Raw genomic sequence first — 17,339 nt, 5'->3', positions numbered from 1 at the left:
ACTTCAAAAAAAACTACATTATAGTTGATGCTGAAAGACTGACCTCTTCTTCCCTAAGACTGGGAACAAGACAAGAATTTAGCTCTCACCACTGCTATTCAACATAAAACACAGAGTGGAAAGGAAGAAATATCACTGTCCCTCTCTGCAGATGACAAGATGGTCTACATAGAAAGTCCTAAAAAACAATGAAAACAAAAGAAAAAAAACTAGAAAAATACCTTTTAACCCCCTAGAACTAATCAGTGAATTCAGCAAGGTTTCAATATGCAAAACTATCATACAAAAATCATTTATATTTCTATATACTAGCAATGAATACATGGAAACCAAAATTCAAAATAAAATACCATTAATAGTCACTCCAAAAATGAAATGGTTATGTATAATTCTAACAAAACATACAAGATTTCTATGCTGAAAATTGAACAGTGCTGATAAAATAAATAAAAGAAGATCTAAATAAAGGGAGAGACATATGGTGCTCATGGATTGGAAGACTCAGCGTAGTAAAGATGACAGTTTTCCCCAAACTGATACACAGGTCTAATACAATTCCTATCAATATCTCAGCTAACTTTTTTCAGATATAGGCAAGCTTATTCTAAAATTTATAGGGAAAGTTAAAGGAACAGGCAATATTGAAAACAATAAACTAGGAGGAATCACTCTATCAAATTTTAAGATTTATTATAGAGCTACAGTATTCAACACTGTGTGGTATGGCAGAGGGACACATACATAGATCAATGAATCAGATTAGAAAACTCAGAAATAGATATACACAAGTACGGCATACTTATATTTTACAACAGTGCAAAAGCAATTCAATGGAGCTGAAGTAACTGGATATCAATAATCCAAAAAAATTAACCTTGACCTAAACTTCACATTTTATGCCAAATATTAACTTAAAATGGATCATGGACTTGAATGTAAAATGTAAAACTATAACACTTTCAGAAGAAAATCTAGGAGAAAATATTTGAGACCTACGACTTGGTGAAGACTTCTTAGATGTAACAACAAAAGCACAGTCTATAATAGGGAAAAAAATCAATAAGTTGAATGTCATCAAAATTAAAAGCTCTTTCTCTGTGGAAAATCCTATTAAGATGAAAAGACAAGCCACAGACTGGAAGAGAATATTTGCAAGCTACATATCTGACAAAGAACTGGTATCTAGAATACATAAAGCACTCTGAAAACTCAACAGTAAAACAAACAATACAATACAATTAGAAAATGGGCCAAAGATATAAAGAGATATTTAAATGAAGAAGATATGGGGATGACAAATAAACACATGAAAAGATGTTGAACTTTATTAGCCATCAGATAAATGCAAATTAAATCAGTAATATATCACTACACACTTATCACAATGGCTAAAACTTAAAAAAAAAAATAGTGAGAATACCAAATGCTGGAAAGGATGTGGAGATACTGGATCTCTCATACCATTGCTGGTGAGAATACAAAATGGTACAGTCACTTTGGAAAACTAGTTTGTCAGATTCTTTTAAAATTAAACATATATTTACCGTCCCACCTTGTAATTGCTCTCCTGGGCATTTATCTCAGAGAGATGAAAATTTCCATCTACACAAAACACTGTACTCAATGTTAATAAGAGTTCTCTTCGTAATAGCCAAAAACTGGACATTTAAAAATGTCCCTCAATAGATGAATGGTTTAAAAAACTGTGGTACCTCCATGTCGTGTAATATTTCTCAGCAATAAGAGGGAATGAACTATTGATACCAACTTGAATGAGTCTCAAATGTATTATGCTGAGTGAAAAATAGTGGAAAAGGTCACATACTTTATGATTCTAAAAATTAAATCATTTTAATTATATATAAAATTCTTAAAATGACAGTTATAGAAAAGGAGAACAAATTAGTATTTTTCAGGGGTTATCAATGGTGGGGGTAGGTGGTGGGTGTGACTATAAAGAGGTAGCACAGGAGAGATGGAATATTTCTTGATTGCGATAATGGTTAAACAAATCTACACATCATAAAATAACATAGAATTATACACACGTATCATTCCAGTATCAATTTCCTGGTTTTGATATTGTATTATAATTATGTAAAATGCAATGATTGAAGTAACTCAGATGAAGATTATATGGGGCCTTTCTGTACTATCTTTGCAAATTATTGCGAGTCTCTTATTCATAATAAAACCCTTTTAAAAAAAGAAACCACTTATAAAGCAAATAACTTAAAACAAGAGTGTGGAAGCTAAAACTCAGCGAGTAAATATAAAGTGCTTTATTATAACAGCCTGTAACAGTTTGCCAGTTTTGTGAAGGAATCGCTTTTAAATGGGGAAGGTTTGTATAGCCCAGTGACATATAACACCAAGGACATTTAACATGTGGGATCAAAACATGGGATTAAAAAAAATTAGAGCCACAGCACACACCAGGGCCTGTCAGGGGGCGAAGGCCTGGGGGAGGGATAGCATTAGGAGAAATACCTAATGTAAATGACGAGTTGATGGGTGCAGCAAACCCACATGGCACATGTATACCTATGTAACAAACCTGCACGTTGTGCACATGTACCCCAGAACTTATATATAAAAAAACTTGTATATAAAAAAAAATTAGAGCCACAGATTAAGATGTCTCATCTTAAACAAGCAACTGGCAACTGTAAAGTGCAATAAGCCACATAAATTACATTTGTAAGCAGTGAAAAATCAATTGCAAAAGGTTTTTGAGCCAGTTATGGAACCTTATTTAGTAAGTGCTGGGAATGGAGAAGTTTCATGGTTGATAACCCAGAACCTGTTCCTGCAACTGTCATGCAGTTAATTGATTTGCGTATACCCTCAAGTTGTTTTTCAGTATAGAATATATTCACTTCCTGTTGTGCTATGGAAAGAATATTTGCATTGGGTAAAATATTTAGTGTAATTAAAAAGGAACAAGTGGGGGGAAATGATCTCTCTCTGCACTGTCCAAGATGATTAATAATGAGTCACACAAAACTATTTACATGTAAAACAATTACAATTAAATGACATTAAAAATTCAGTTCCTAGACACATTGCAAGTCTTTAAGAGCAACATGTGGTTATGGTTACCATACTAGAACAGCATAGATATAGAAGTTTACCATCATCACAGAAAGTTCTACTGGACAGCACTGCTCTAGAGCATTAAAATCTTGTCATTTCACCAAAATCACAGGTAGAGTTACAGCCCAAAGAACTCTGACAGCATTTTGTATTGCAATATTTAGGATTTTCATTTACACATAATTCCATTTTCAGCAATATTTAGCAGCATGTTGCAGTGGTTAAGTAGTAGGACTTTGGAGTAGAATTGCCTGGATTTCTATTATAGCTCCAACTAAACTGTGTGACCTTGGGCATGTAACTTCTCTCCTCTGTGCCTGTTTTCTCATTTTAAAAAAGGTAGGAGCTGCAGGATAATAGTACCTACCTCACAGAGCTGATGTGAGGATTGCATAAGATAAGCTCAGTAACTGACAATGTCATCTATAAATGCTAGTTATTATTGGCATTATTCTTCAAGCCTAGAAGATGAACTTAGCTTGTTTTAGTATCTAGAATCCAGGTGATCAGTGGAAAAGGCAATAGGGAACGTTCAATCATAAGAGCAGAAAGGGAGTCAGACCCTAACAGGGCCCCATTTGTCTCTTAATGGACATAAACAGCAACCACATCATTCCTCCATAACTTGGGGCCAGCCACAAAAGAGAAGAGACCTTCTCCTCTAAGACCTATTTATCTTGCAGCTTTCAAAAAGTCAAAGGATAACTTCCCCTTAGCCTTAAAGGACTCAGAATTGAAAGTTAATTACCATGTCACATAAATAACATAACATAACATACAATAAAATAAAATAAAATAATAAAATAAAATAAAATAAAATATACTGTTTATAAAAGAAGACTACCCAAACAAGTCACTCAGTAGGAAAGGCACTTGGAATTGTTTTTCCAGCTTTTCTACCAATCAGATCCAAGTACTTGATGCATTTTTATGGTGAAAGGTCACTATACCCAATACTTTGTGAATACCACAACACAGGGATACTGTACCTCCATAATCAACTAGAGAAGTATTTATTGAATATGCAGGGCACTTCTGCTCTACACCAACTATGACTGGCAGGCTAAATTCAGCCCATCTCATGTTTTTGTGTGGCAAGCAAGGTACGAATGATTCTCATAATTTTAAATGGTTGGAAGAACCACCTTCAAACACTGTTAGGGAACACTGAATGGCTTTGGAAATTAACTTTTGATGCAGGCTGGATAATGTTTATTAATTAATTCAACCTAAAATTACAAGGCAAAACAATGCTTATATACGAAAAAAACTGTAGTAAAGTCATTTTGACAATATTATTTGAATCACAAGTAATGTCAAGATGCTTTATCCACTTCCCATGCTGTCACAAGTCAAAACAATAAAACCACAATTAAATACCACTTTATACCCACTAGAATGCCTATAATCAAAAAGATAGATATTAATAAGTATTGGTAAAGATATGGAGAAATTTGGCTGGATGTGGTGGCTCACGCCTATAATCCCAGCATTTTGGAAGGCCAAGGTGAGCAGATCACTTGAGGACAGGAGTTCCAGACCAGCCTGGCCAACACGGCAAAACCCCGTCTCTACTAAAAATACAAAAATTAGCCGGCACGGAGGTACATGCCTGTAATCCCAGCTACTCAGGAGGCTGAGGCACAAGAATCACTAGAACCTGGGAGGCAGAGGTTGCAGTGGGCTGAGATCATGCCACTGCACTTCAGCCTGGGCGACAGAGTGAGACTTTATCTCCAAAAAAAAAAAAAAAAAAGAAAGAAAAGAAAATAAGAAAAAAAATGTGGATAAATCTGAACCCTCGAACATTGCTGATGGGAAGGTAAAATGGTACGGCCACTTTTGTAAAGAGTCTGAAAGTTTCTCAAAAACTTAAACAGAGTTACGACATGACCCAGCAATTCCACTCCTAGTTAAGTACCCAGAAGAAATAAATGAAATCTCAGCTGGACATGGTGGCTCACACCTGTAATCCCAGCATTTTCTGAGACCTAGGTGGGAGGATCACTTGAACCCAGGAGTTCGAGATCAGCCTGGGCAACATAGTGAGACCCTGTATCTATAAAAAATCATAAATCGGCTGAGTGTGTTGGTGCATGCCTGTAGTTCCAGCTGCTCCAGAGGCTGAGATGACAGGATTGCTTGAGCTAGGGAGGTGGAGGCTGCAGTGAGCCGTGATCGTGCCACTGCACTCCAGCCTGGGCAACAGAAGAAGACCCTGTCTCAATAAAAAATAAAATAGGCTGGGCACAGTGGCTCATGCCTGTAATCCCAGCACTTTGGGAGGATCACCTGAGGTCAGGAGTTAGAGACCAGCCTGGCCAATATGGTGAAAACCTGTCTCTACTAAAAATACAAAACTTAGCCAGGCGTGGTGGCATGCGCCTCAGGAGGCTGAGGCAGGAGAATCGCTTGAGCCTGGGAGGCAAAGATAGCAGTGTGCCAAGATCATGCCACTGCATTCCAGCCTGGGTGACAGAGTGAGACTCTGTCTCAAAATAAAATGAAATAAAAGTTAAAACAAGAAGCAAGATATCTATTTCCATATGAATTTGCAGCATATATATTTTCTGAATTCAGACTACAGTTCCAGCAGCAGTTTTTGAACTCTGAAGCAAGTGCAAAGGATATTCCATATTCCAAAATCCCTTTAACTGTGCAATTGAGCAGCTTTCACCAAACTTTCAATTGGAAGTGATTAACCTGCCACATAAAGCTAAAAGGCACTATTAAGAGAAGAACAGAATTCTATTCCACGCAATGAATATGCTCAATTGAAATCATGTTTGAGGATAGTGTATGATGAGAATGTGGTACTTGACCTCTGCAGACTTTCTTCCAAACACATAATGCCAGTCTAAGCATAAAATTGAGGGGTTTTCTACAAAATACCTGACCAGTACTCCTTAAAACTATCAAGGTCACCAAAACAAGAAAAGTGTGAGAAAGTGTCACAAACCAGAAGAGGCTAAGGAGATACAATGACTAAACGTAATGTGGTATCCTGGATAGGACAGCATCTCTAGAGATAAACTAGTGTAACTTGAAAAAAAAAAGCATGGGGTATAGTTAATAGCAATATACCACTGTGGGCTTATTAGTTGTGACATAGATAGCATAGCAATGTAAGATGTTAATGATAAGAGATTCAGCAAATGGTGCTAGGACAATTTCTACATCCACATGCAAAAAGATGAATTTAGATTCTCACCTCACATCACAGAGAAAAAATGAACTCAAAATGAATCATAGACTTAAATGTAAGAGATGAAGTAATAAAGCTTTTAGAAGAAAACATTGGAGAAAATCACTGAGACCTTGCAATTAGGCAAAGACTTCTTAAGTACAACACCAAAAGAATGGTCCATGAAAGAAAAAAAAATGATAAATTGAACCTCACCCAAATTCAAAACGTTTTCACTTCAAAAGACACCATCAAAAAAAGAAAAAGGCAAGCAACAGACTGGGAGAATATATGTGCATATCATATATCTCTCAGGGACTTGATCTAGAATATATAAACCATCCTTACAACTCAACACTAAAAAAACAAATAACTCAATTTAAAAACAGACAAAAGATATAACAGACACTTCACTGAAGAAGATATATGAATGGCTAATAAGCACATGAAAATATGCTCACCATATTATAAATTATAATTTATAAATTAAAACCACAATGAGACACCACTTCACACCCACTTAGAATGGCTATAACAAAAAACACAGTAAATAACAAATGTTGGCAAGGATGTGGAGAAACAGGAACTCTCATACATTGCTAGTGGAAGTGCAAAATGTTGCTGCCATTTTGGAAAACAGTTTTGCAGTTTCTTAAGAAGTTAAGCATAAATTTTCCCTGTGATCCAGTAACTCCACCCTTAAGTATCTATCAAAGAGAAATGAAAAAAATATGTCCGCACGAAGACTTACATACTAATCTTCTTAGCAGCACTAGTCATAGTAGCCAAAAATTGGAAACTGATGTGCCTAATAGTGAGTAGACAGATAAAAATGTGTTATATCCATAAAATGGAATACTATTCAGCAATAAAAAAGTAAGGAAGTACTGATACATACTACAATATGGATGAATCTCAAAAATATTATGCTAAGTGAAAGAAATCAGACACAAAGACTGCATATTGTATGATTTCATTTATATAAAATGTCCAGAATAGGCAAATTTATAGAAACAAAAAAGTAGATTAGTGGTTGTCTGGGGCTGGGAATGGGACAGAGGATTGATTAACTATAAATAGGCATGAGGGACCTTACTGGAGGGATCAAAAAGCTCTAAAACTGATTTATGGTGATGGTTGCCCCACTTCAGTAAAGTTACCAAAAATCATTTAATTATGCACTTGAAATCAGTGAATTTTATGATATGTAAAATGTGCCTCATTTTGAGTGAGTGTTATACAGGAACTCTACTAACCTTGCAACTTTTCTATAAATCTACAACTATTCTGAAATTTTTGAAAAATTAAATAAAAATAAAAATTAAAAAGTATATGTTTATGAATTGATATCAGTATTTGGCAGTACCTATCTACGTAAAATGACATTTTCAAAAATTAAATAGGTAAAAATTTCCTAACAGATCAGCATTAACAGATGAACACTTAAAATCAATTTTGACAATAGGGAACACTAATTCTGAGCCCCAATTAAGCAAAATATTATCCCCTAAAAAGAATTCTATTCTTCTCATTGGTAGTCTTCCTGTATTACAAAAAAAGTACTCAATTACTATTATATTTTGAATTTCATCAATAAAAATTTGTTGAAATTTGTTTTCTCTTTTGTCATAAAAGTACCAACAAAATATTCTTGATTTTGCCTTTTGGCCTACAAAGCCTAAAATATTTACTATCTGGCTCTTTACAGAAAGTTTCCCAACTCCTGTTCTACACTATAACAGGATAAACATAAACATCATCAGTCTCTTTCTTGAATGTATTCTTATCGTTACCTAGTTGTGGCATAATGTCCTCTGGATATGCCCTATAAAGGATCAGTCTTGCATTGCTTCTGCTATGGCACTATTTGGGATTTCTATAAAAAGAAACACTATTAGCTTAATAGTTGTAGCAAAGCCTTGACAACATAGTTAATATCGTGATATTAAAATGCCAACACCACAGCCCGGTATCCTTAAGATGACCCTCATCAAGCTGTGATGTCACCAGGCTATGGACTCACCGAGGTCTCTTAGATATCAAGTGGCTCCCACGGCATCACACCCTGCCTTTGGCATCACCCTGGCACATCACCTCAGTACGGTGCCATATGCTATCACTGCTGTGGTAGAACCCTGTCCTGATGCCACACCGCCGAGATGTCAGAGTAATTAACCCCCACTTCTTTCCACTCCCTGGGCGGTGGCAGGGAGGGGGAGGGTAGCCACAGTCACCGGTTCGAGCTCAGGAGGTAGTACTCAGCTCCAACCCTTGTCCCTTCCGCCTGCCACTGCAGGTCAGGAACCCCGGGGGACAGGACCTTTAGGCTCTCATAACTCTTGCCCTGCCCCCGAACCTGTTTCATATGGCCGACTCAACGACCCGCCAGCGACTACCCACCCCGGCTCTTTCACACGGTTCCACTCAAAGCCGCTCCCCGTACCTGACTCCATTCTCCAGCTGTCATCCTGGGCCAATTCCACCGGCAACTTGACTACGGACGGACGGTCGCTAGGATCCCTGGGACTTGTAGTTCTGCACTGCTAGGGGCCAAGTCTGTGAGGGCAGCAAAGGCGCCTCCCTGCCCGGAACTGCTCTCAAACTGCAACTCCCAGAGGCGCCGCGCGACGGGAAAAGAAAAGGGAACGAGGAAGGCCGGTGATTGGTGAAGCTCTAACGGCTGTTTTGACTGGCGTAGCCGGAGCCGGCGACGTGAGGCGGGCGTTGCTCGCGCGACAAGTAGTTGCTGGGACAGCGAAATGGAGGGGTGTGTGTCTAACCTAATGGTCTGCAACCTGGCCTACAGCGGGAAGCTGGAAGAGTTGAAGGAGAGTATTCTGGCCGATAAATCCCTGGCTACTAGAACTGACCAGGTAAAGCAACGCTAGGTCTCTCCGCAGTCGGCGACGTCGGCGAAGCCCTACGTGGCTTTCGGGGCCCGGCCCTAGCGGAGGCCCCGTTTCTGAGAGAAGCAGAACCCCGCCCCAAGCAGTCCCCCTGGGTCACCTCGGGACTCGCGATAGGCCTGCGGGAGCTAGCCCCACAGACCTCAGATATTTTCCCGTTGGCCCGGAGCTCCGCTCCCTGATTTTTGGATAGTTCTAAAACGTCTACCGCATTTCTCAGAAACTCCCAATCAGTGAAAAGGAAGGCTTTTTATATGGATTTATTTACCTTTACTAGTAACTGTATTCAGTAACATGTGAAATTGAACGCCCCTTCCGTGCCAGGCAGTTTGCTAGGAGCTGGGGATACGGTGGAGTGGAAGATGCAGACAATAAAATAAGCACAAAAACATGTCCGATTACAAATTGTGGTAAATACTCGGCAGAGAAGTTTACATGGTGCTTTCAGAACACGTTAATAGGAGGATCTGATGCTGAATATGACTGTCGTTAATTGGAAAAGTTTTTGCAAAGAAGGGAAGGTTAGTTAGACTTTGAAGCATGAGTGGGATTTCCATGGGGGAATGAGTGGACATTCTAAGCAGAGGCAGACAGAAGTTTAGAAGTGTTTCTTTCTGCCCTCCTGCTCACAGGACTCTCGTGCTTTCATCCTCAGTTTCTAGGATTCATGGTGCCTTTAGTAAGCCCACAAATATTTATAGATGGCCTTGTGTTTCGCAGACAGTGTCTTAAGCACTAGTGAGACTGTCCCATACTTACAGATCTCCATTTTGTGTCTTTTGGGAGAGAATTAGAAATCAAGAGACTGTTTTCTCTTTTCTGGAACTTTCCTTTATTACTCAACCTGAAAATGGCCTTATCTTTACCTGGTTTACTTCATTATGGTCTGGTGATATTTAAGGATTTAAATTTAAATGTAATACTTTATATTAAGTTAAGATTTAATACTCCATTGGAAATTTAACCATTCTTCAGTCAAGTCAGTGGCTTAAAAAGGGAAAGGAACTATTCAGGATCAAGAGACGTAAAAAACATGAAGAAATGCAATTTATGGATCTCGTCTGGTTCCTGATTTAAACAAACCAACTGCAAAAAGACATTTGGGAGACAGTTGGGGGAAATCTGAATACAGACCGGATATTAGACATTCTAAAGGAGTTAGTGTTAATTTTAGTAAGTGTAATAATGGTCTCATAGTTATATGAGAAATACCTTCATTTTTTACATACTGAAAGAGAAGGGTGAAAAGTCATGATATTTAGGATTTGTTTTTGGAAAGCTCAGCAAGGAAAAAACTAGTTAAAGCAAATAGGGCAAGATGTTTGTTGTTAAGTCTAAGCAGTAGGCCTGTGGGTTTCTATTCTATTCCTTCTATTTTTGTGTTTGAAATTTTTTTGTAATAGAGTTTAAAATACCATTTTCTATTCTGTGGGGCTAAGAAGTATAGCAGTCACTGCAAATAGGGATTCCCTTTGACAAATAATGACTACTATAGCTTTTTTAATTTTTATTTATTTTTATTTATTTATTTTTTGAGACAGAGTTTCGCTCTTGTTGCCCAGGCTGGAGTGCAGTGGTGCCGTATCACCTCACTGCAACCTCTGCCTCCCGGGTTCAAGCGATTCCCCTGCCTCAGCCTCCCAAGTAGCTGGGATTACAGGCGCCTGCCACCACGCCTGGCTAACTTTTGTATTTTTAGTAGAGACAGAGTTTCACCATGTTGCCAGGCTGGTCTAGAACTCCTGACCTCGGGTGATCTGCCCACCTCAGCCTCCCAAAGTGCTGGGATTATAGGCGTGAACCACCGCACCCGGCCATAGCTTATTATTTTTTATAAAAAGTAATTTTCTTGTTTTCTGTGTGTTGTGTTTTCTAAATTATATTTCTAATTTATTTATGATTTTAAATTCTAGATAATTTCAACTAGTTTAATGAACATTTCTTCCCCCATTAGATTCATGTGTTCCTTCTACAGCATCTAACTTGAGGTCAGTGTGGTAGTAGAGATTTCAGAGTCAGAACTTCACTGACAGTTGTGCCCCAACTTCACCATTTAGTATCCATATGACCGTCCACAAGTTGCTTACCCTGAGGAGTTTTAGTTTCCTCATCTGAAAAATGGAGATAATAAGCACTGTGTAGAATGGTAGGAATTAAATGATACTATACATGTAAAACTCCCAGCACAGTGCCTGACATAAAAGTACGTAAATAATGTAATAGTAAAACAACCAAAGATGTATTTCTGTCAAAGCATTGAAATCAGTTTCTTGCTCTACTACTTTCCTTGTCATATTCTGCCCAGAATTACGTATGTTCATCAATGTCATTCTCCCCATGTTACTTAAACCTTCATCTGTCTTATACCAGTAAGTCATATAGTTTAAGGTTACCTACCTGAGGATCCAGTGCTCTGCATTTCGTATTTTCAAACTATAGATTTGCCAGCACCAGTATTTTTTTTCTTGCTTTTTTGCCTTCTATTTCAAGAATGTTTCTATTACTGCTTCTCTGTAGGACAGCAGAACTGCATTGCACTGGGCATGCTCAGCTGGACATACAGAAATTGTTGAATTTTTGTTGCAACTTGGAGTGCCAGTGAATGATAAAGACGATGTGAGTACTTTGATAAAGTTGAGTTGATAAATTCCCAGTTATCTTTGTACTCCAGACTGGTGTTTACTGAAGCCTGTGCATTAAGCTCATAAAGAAAATTGTAACCTTTATGACTGGAAAGTTACATCATGGCCCTTGTGATCAAGCATGAGACTCATGGTTGCATTATTTTACAATGTTATGTTTGCCACTCATACTCTGTGATTTAAGGTAAACATACAGGAGAGGCTGAGGTAGGAGGATTGCTCCAGCCCAGTAGTTTGAGGCTGCAGTGAGCCATTGTACTCTATCCTGGGTGACAGACTGAGACCTTGTCTCTAAAAATAAAAAAACAAAAATAAACATACAGATCAGGGCTTGTTATGGTGAACCCTAAAAGACCATAAACTCTTTCTATTATGTTGGATTTTTTGTTTTTTGGTGAACATGGCCTGAATAATGAGGACCTAAATAACTTTTTTGTTACATAAAGAGATTTATTCTAATGATATGGTTATATTAGGATTAGATTTGTGAAGAGTAAGAATGGAACCTTTTTTGTAGGCAAATATTTTTTTGCCTTGTAAAGCTCCTTGCTAACCCTGCCTAAATGTTAGCACTAATCCTTGTGCCTTTTTCCCCTGGTATTTCTACTACCTACTTCTTTTATAGGCAGGTTGGTCTCCTCTTCATATTGCGGCTTCTGCTGGCCGGGATGAGATTGTAAAAGCCCTTCTGGGAAAAGGTGCTCAAGTGAATGCTGTCAATCAAAATGGCTGTACTCCCTTACATTATGCAGCTTCGAAAAACAGGCATGAGGTATGGTTCCATCCTAGGCTACTTCTGTTGAGTTCTAAACGTGTATACAAACACAGATAGATTTCTGCATTGTTTTCTTCTTTCTTCTCCATCTTTCCAGATCGCTGTCATGTTACTGGAAGGCGGGGCTAATCCAGATGCTAAGGACCATTATGAGGCTACAGCAATGCACCGGGCAGCAGCCAAGGGTAACTTGAAGATGATTCATATCCTTCTGTACTACAAAGCATCCACAAACATCCAAGACACTGAGGGTAACACTCCTCTGTAAGTGACAAGTAGCAGTCATTTGTATTCTACCTGACATTAGCCTTCTTGCAATAATTCTTATACATCATTTCTTTTTTTATTCTGCTTATAAATGCAATACGTGTTAATGACAAAAATGTTAAATTGCACAAAATATAAAGATAAAAATTGCCTATTATCTTGCCACTCAGAAATAACTACTGATCACATTCTTGTGTATTTCCTCCTGGTCTTTTATATTCAAATGTATATATTTTATACATACATATTTTTTAGCAAAATTGGGGTCATACTGTGTATGTAGTTTTAGCTCTTGTTCTTTTCACCTCATAGCATAAGCATATATTAAATGTTTAAAACCTTTTTAATGGGTATATAAAATTCTGTATAGATGTGCCATAATTTAATCATTCCTCTATTACTGTATATTTAAACTTTTGTGAGTTTTTCACTATTATAAATAATGGTACATTGAGCCAGGCATAATGGCTCATGTCTGTAATCCCAGCACTTTGTAAAGCCAAGGCGGGAGGATCACTTGAGGCCAGGAGTTCAAGACCAGCCTGGGCAACACAGCAAGACCCCCCGTCTCTAGAAAAAATTAAAAACTTAGCTAGGCATGGTGGCATGCACCTGTAGTACTAGCTACTCGGGAGGTTGAGGTGGGAGGATTGCTTGAACTCAGGAGCTCCAGGTTACAGTGAGCTGTGATCACACCACTGCACTCCAGCCTGGGGAACAGAGCAAGACCTTGTCTCTAAAATAGTTGACCAACTTTGTACAGAAAACTTTTGGCCACATTTCTGATTATTACCTTCTTATAGACTCCTAGAAGTGGAATTGCTGCGTCAACAAATACACACATTTTAAGACTTGCTATATGTTGCCAAATTGCTTCCAGAGGAGTTGTATCATTTTACCCTCCCAACAGCAGTGTAAGAGTGCCTATTACCCCCTCACCAACACTAAATTATCCTTTTGTTATGTGAAAATGATATTTCATAGAGGTAATTTATATTTTTATTATCAGTGAATTTGAACTTTTTTTAATGTCCATGGCTAATTACATTTCTTATCTAATTGTAACTTTTTGTGTCCCTTTCTCTGTTTCCTTTTGGGGAATTAATTTATTTTCACTGGGTTTTAAGTGCTCTTGATTTGGCATGGTAAAATATTAATTTTCTGCAATGTTAGTTGAAAATATTTTTCCTAGTTTATCTTTTCATTTTGTTCATAAATTCTTTTACATAAGAGAAGTTTTAAAATTTCTACGTAGTCAAGCCCATTCATCTTTCCTCATGACTAGAAAGCTCTTCCTTACCCTGAAATTAGTTAAATATTCACCCGTCTTTTATTATAGGTTATTTTAACGTTTCATTGGTTTTGATTGAGGGTTAGTGTTATTGTTTTGCATTTAACTCTTAAAATCCATCTGTAATTGAATTATGTGTATGATCTGAAGCTGGCCTTTACCTTGATATTTTTCCACGGTACTTGGCCACTTTTCTTCTGTGTTGAATGGTGACTTTTTCTTGAACCAGAAGTTCTGTGAGTCTTCTTTTTAGTCCAGAGTGAGGTTCAGCCTTTTCCAATTTGACTTTAAACCAACTTTTAAAAAGTATTATTTTCTTAACTCTTAGTTTTTAAAATCTTTCCTGCATTCTAAGAGACCCTGTTTAGAAAGACCTGTATGCCCTACCTCTTTTCTCCATAAATAGAAAGGCAGGATGGCCTAGAGGAAATCTAGGAGTCAGACAAGATAGAGTACTGGGACGAACATAGGATTTATGAATAGCTAGATGATGTTCACCCAATTCAGACTCTACCACTTACTAACAATATTAAATACTTATATTAAACAATTTATAAAAGTTACTTAATCTTCCTTGAATCTTAATTTCCTCATCTGTAATATAAGGATAATAATTCCTTCCTCACTAGATTATTGTGAGGTTTAAGTAAAGCAACATGTAAAGTGCCTCCTAATACCCTCCTGGCAAACTCTTAAGTGCATGGCAAAAGTTGTTACCCTCTTCCACTCAGTCTACTGCCAAGACATGTCAGCATAGGTAGGAACTTTAACCTCTGTCACCATTTCAACTGTAAAATGATGATAATAATACTTTGCTAACTTATAAGATAGATATATGGACTAAATGAGATAAAATCTTTTAAACTGCTTTTTCAAACTTGAAGCTGCACGAATTACTATTAACAGTTTATGAACTGAGGCTTTTCTAAATTCTAACCCTGAATTATTACATGTAGTGTTTGAGGTAAACAACTACTTATCTCTGTAAAATGAGAAAGTTGTTCCTTAGGCTAGCATTTAGATCCCTTCTTCTATTGTAAGTAGAACCAGAATTATGATTTACGATCTGGTATTACAAGGCTTTTTTTGTAGAATTTTAACTTACAGTCTCCCTATGCAAACTGATGTTTCTTTCCTGATTAAATAACTTTCCAATGTTACCATTTCTTAATCATATGCACTTTAGACTACCTAGCAAGAAATCCTAACCATTACATAGAATTGGTAGTGATTAATTGGTCTCTGGTGGTCCCTGATTTCAGACACTTAGCCTGTGATGAGGAGAGAGTGGAAGAAGCAAAACTGCTGGTGTCCCAAGGAGCAAGTATTTACATTGAGAATAAAGAAGAAAAGACACCCCTGCAAGTGGCCAAAGGTGGCCTGGGTTTAATACTCAAGAGAATGGTGGAAGGTTAAACAGCTTGGATTTATTTTACTTTGTATGTTGTGTTGTTGTCCCCAGTGTCCTACAGACTAATGTATTTGTGCACAAGACATCATCTATGAATGATGAAGTTTTCTCACCTTCAAAGTCTTATAAACATGTTGACTCTTGTTCCTGCTGAGTTACTTGTTCGAAGCTTACAGCTTGTTTTCCAGGCATCGAATAACTGTTGAGATTGTTCTACTGTTGTTGTATATTCTTCTATATTGAATTCTGGTTAATTTGGAGTAACTAATTCTGTGGCTGTTGTGAGTCTTCAGCACCCTCCCATGTACCTTATATCCCTCTCTGAAACAGAACAGCTCCAATAGCAACAAGCCAGTTGTTCTGCCAGATGTTTCTATGTGGATTCTGTAATGTTCCTCCATACAGTTAAAACATCCTAACTTGTTTTTCAAGCTCACTCAGGCCTACGCCAAACATTTCTGTTTTTTTTTTAACCATGAGGTTTAATTTATTTTTGTGATAGGAGGGATATTTACATATTTTAGTGGACCACATTTTAAGTTGGACGGTGTGCTCTAAAATACTGAAAAACAATAGCCCATATACCTATGTATTTGTTTTTGATGGGTTGTTTACTCTGAAATAAAATGTATGGTTTTCTTAAAAGGAAGTTTTAAAGTACCTATTTTGTGTCATCCTGTATTGAAAAGAATGTCAAGCTTGTTAAAATGACATGTAACAAAAATGTATTTTGATTTGTATTTCAGAAACTAAAAAATAAAATGTTGAAAGAATCTTCCAATTTTTCTTTCAAATTAACTAGAATTCACTTAAGCCTTAGAATCCTCAGTAAAGACATTTCTCAGTTTTTGGTAGCTCTAAGTCAATAAAATTAGTGAAGCTTGAATTGTAGCTAAAATCTTTTAAAATAGCCATCTTCTGAATTGCTAATTAAATGTAGAACAAAAGGAAATTATTAAGTATAAACTTGAGCTCCATTTAGGGAAGCATCTTAACTGATACTAGTCATAAAATCTAATGAACTCCAAGTGACTTTCAGATTATTTTTTATTTGAATTTTATGCTGCAAATACTGCTCGAAATAAGTGATCCAAGTGAACCTACAAACTTGCATTAATTTTCGGTCAAAGTCTTAATGATCAGTAGCTAAAATGAGTTTTGTAAACACGAACTGTGTTACTGATATAGAAACTTTTTACAGAAGTATTGTGAGTGCTAACCTTAACAATCAGAGAAGCATCTTATGGAACAAAACTCTATTGAATGCTGGAGATAGACTTGATAGCAGGGGAAATAATATTTCTAGTATTTTTAGTGTGATCAGAGTAAAGTTTTGTCTGTTACAACTGAAGACATTTACTCTTCATAAATATTGAGTTAATTGTCTGAGGTGATAGGTTTCGTGGGTGTAAAAGGAAATTCATCCGAGTTCTTCAATAAGCAATACAGATGGAGCTAAGCCACAGGTAATTTGTAGGCTTTTGGCATTTTAAATGGCATGACTTGTTAATATTTAGATCACAGATTTGTATAAAATAAAGATATTAGTGGCCTCGGATATTGATCAGATTGTTACCTGTGTCTGTAGGAAAGGTGTTAGAGATGAAGCTGATTCAAGGTCAGCAGATTTTACAGTTTCAAAACAAAGATAATTTGGCTGGGCATGGTCGCTCATGCCTGTTATCCCAGCACATTGGGAGGCCGAGGCGGGCAGATTACCTGAGGTCAGGAGTTCAAGACCAGCCTGCCCAACATGGCGAAACCCCA

At 37.2% G+C, this 17,339-nt stretch overlaps 2 protein-coding genes across 13 annotated transcripts in view; one reads left to right on the top strand and one right to left on the bottom strand.

Moving 5' to 3' along the window:
• Nucleotides 1-11,708, bottom strand: part of ATG4A (autophagy related 4A cysteine peptidase) — a 66,580-nt gene extending 54,872 nt beyond the window's left edge. Inside the window, exon 1 of one of the 11 annotated variants that reach the window (XM_063803804.1) lies at nt 11,584-11,708. Coding sequence is in view for 6 of the 11 variants with exons in the window: in XM_016942651.4 (XP_016798140.1) it covers nt 11,584-11,605 (22 nt within the window). In the remaining 5 variants the exon portion in view is untranslated. 11 annotated transcript variants of the gene reach the window in all.
• On the top strand, nt 8,987-16,345 carry PSMD10 (proteasome 26S subunit, non-ATPase 10). Of its 2 annotated transcripts, none has more exons than XM_521215.7 (5): nt 8,987-9,153; nt 11,704-11,802; nt 12,454-12,600; nt 12,701-12,867; nt 15,424-16,345. In XM_521215.7, the coding sequence occupies exons 1-5, from the start codon at nt 9,040-9,042 to the stop codon at nt 15,575-15,577; spliced, it is 681 nt and encodes a 226-aa protein (XP_521215.2). In that variant the 5' UTR covers nt 8,987-9,039; the 3' UTR covers nt 15,578-16,345. The 2 variants fall into 2 exon arrangements, with proteins under 2 accessions (XP_521215.2, XP_003317666.1); XM_003317618.5 differs by having other exon boundaries at nt 9,020-9,153; nt 12,701-12,788.
• Nucleotides 16,346-17,339: the final 994 nt, after the last annotated feature.

Source organism: Pan troglodytes, chromosome X (assembly GCF_028858775.2).
Source record: "Pan troglodytes isolate AG18354 chromosome X, NHGRI_mPanTro3-v2.0_pri, whole genome shotgun sequence".
In the NCBI taxonomy this organism is placed as follows: domain Eukaryota; kingdom Metazoa; phylum Chordata; class Mammalia; order Primates; family Hominidae; genus Pan; species Pan troglodytes.
Note: the sequence above shows the minus strand (reverse complement) of the source record. Positions and strands in the feature narration are given on the sequence as shown.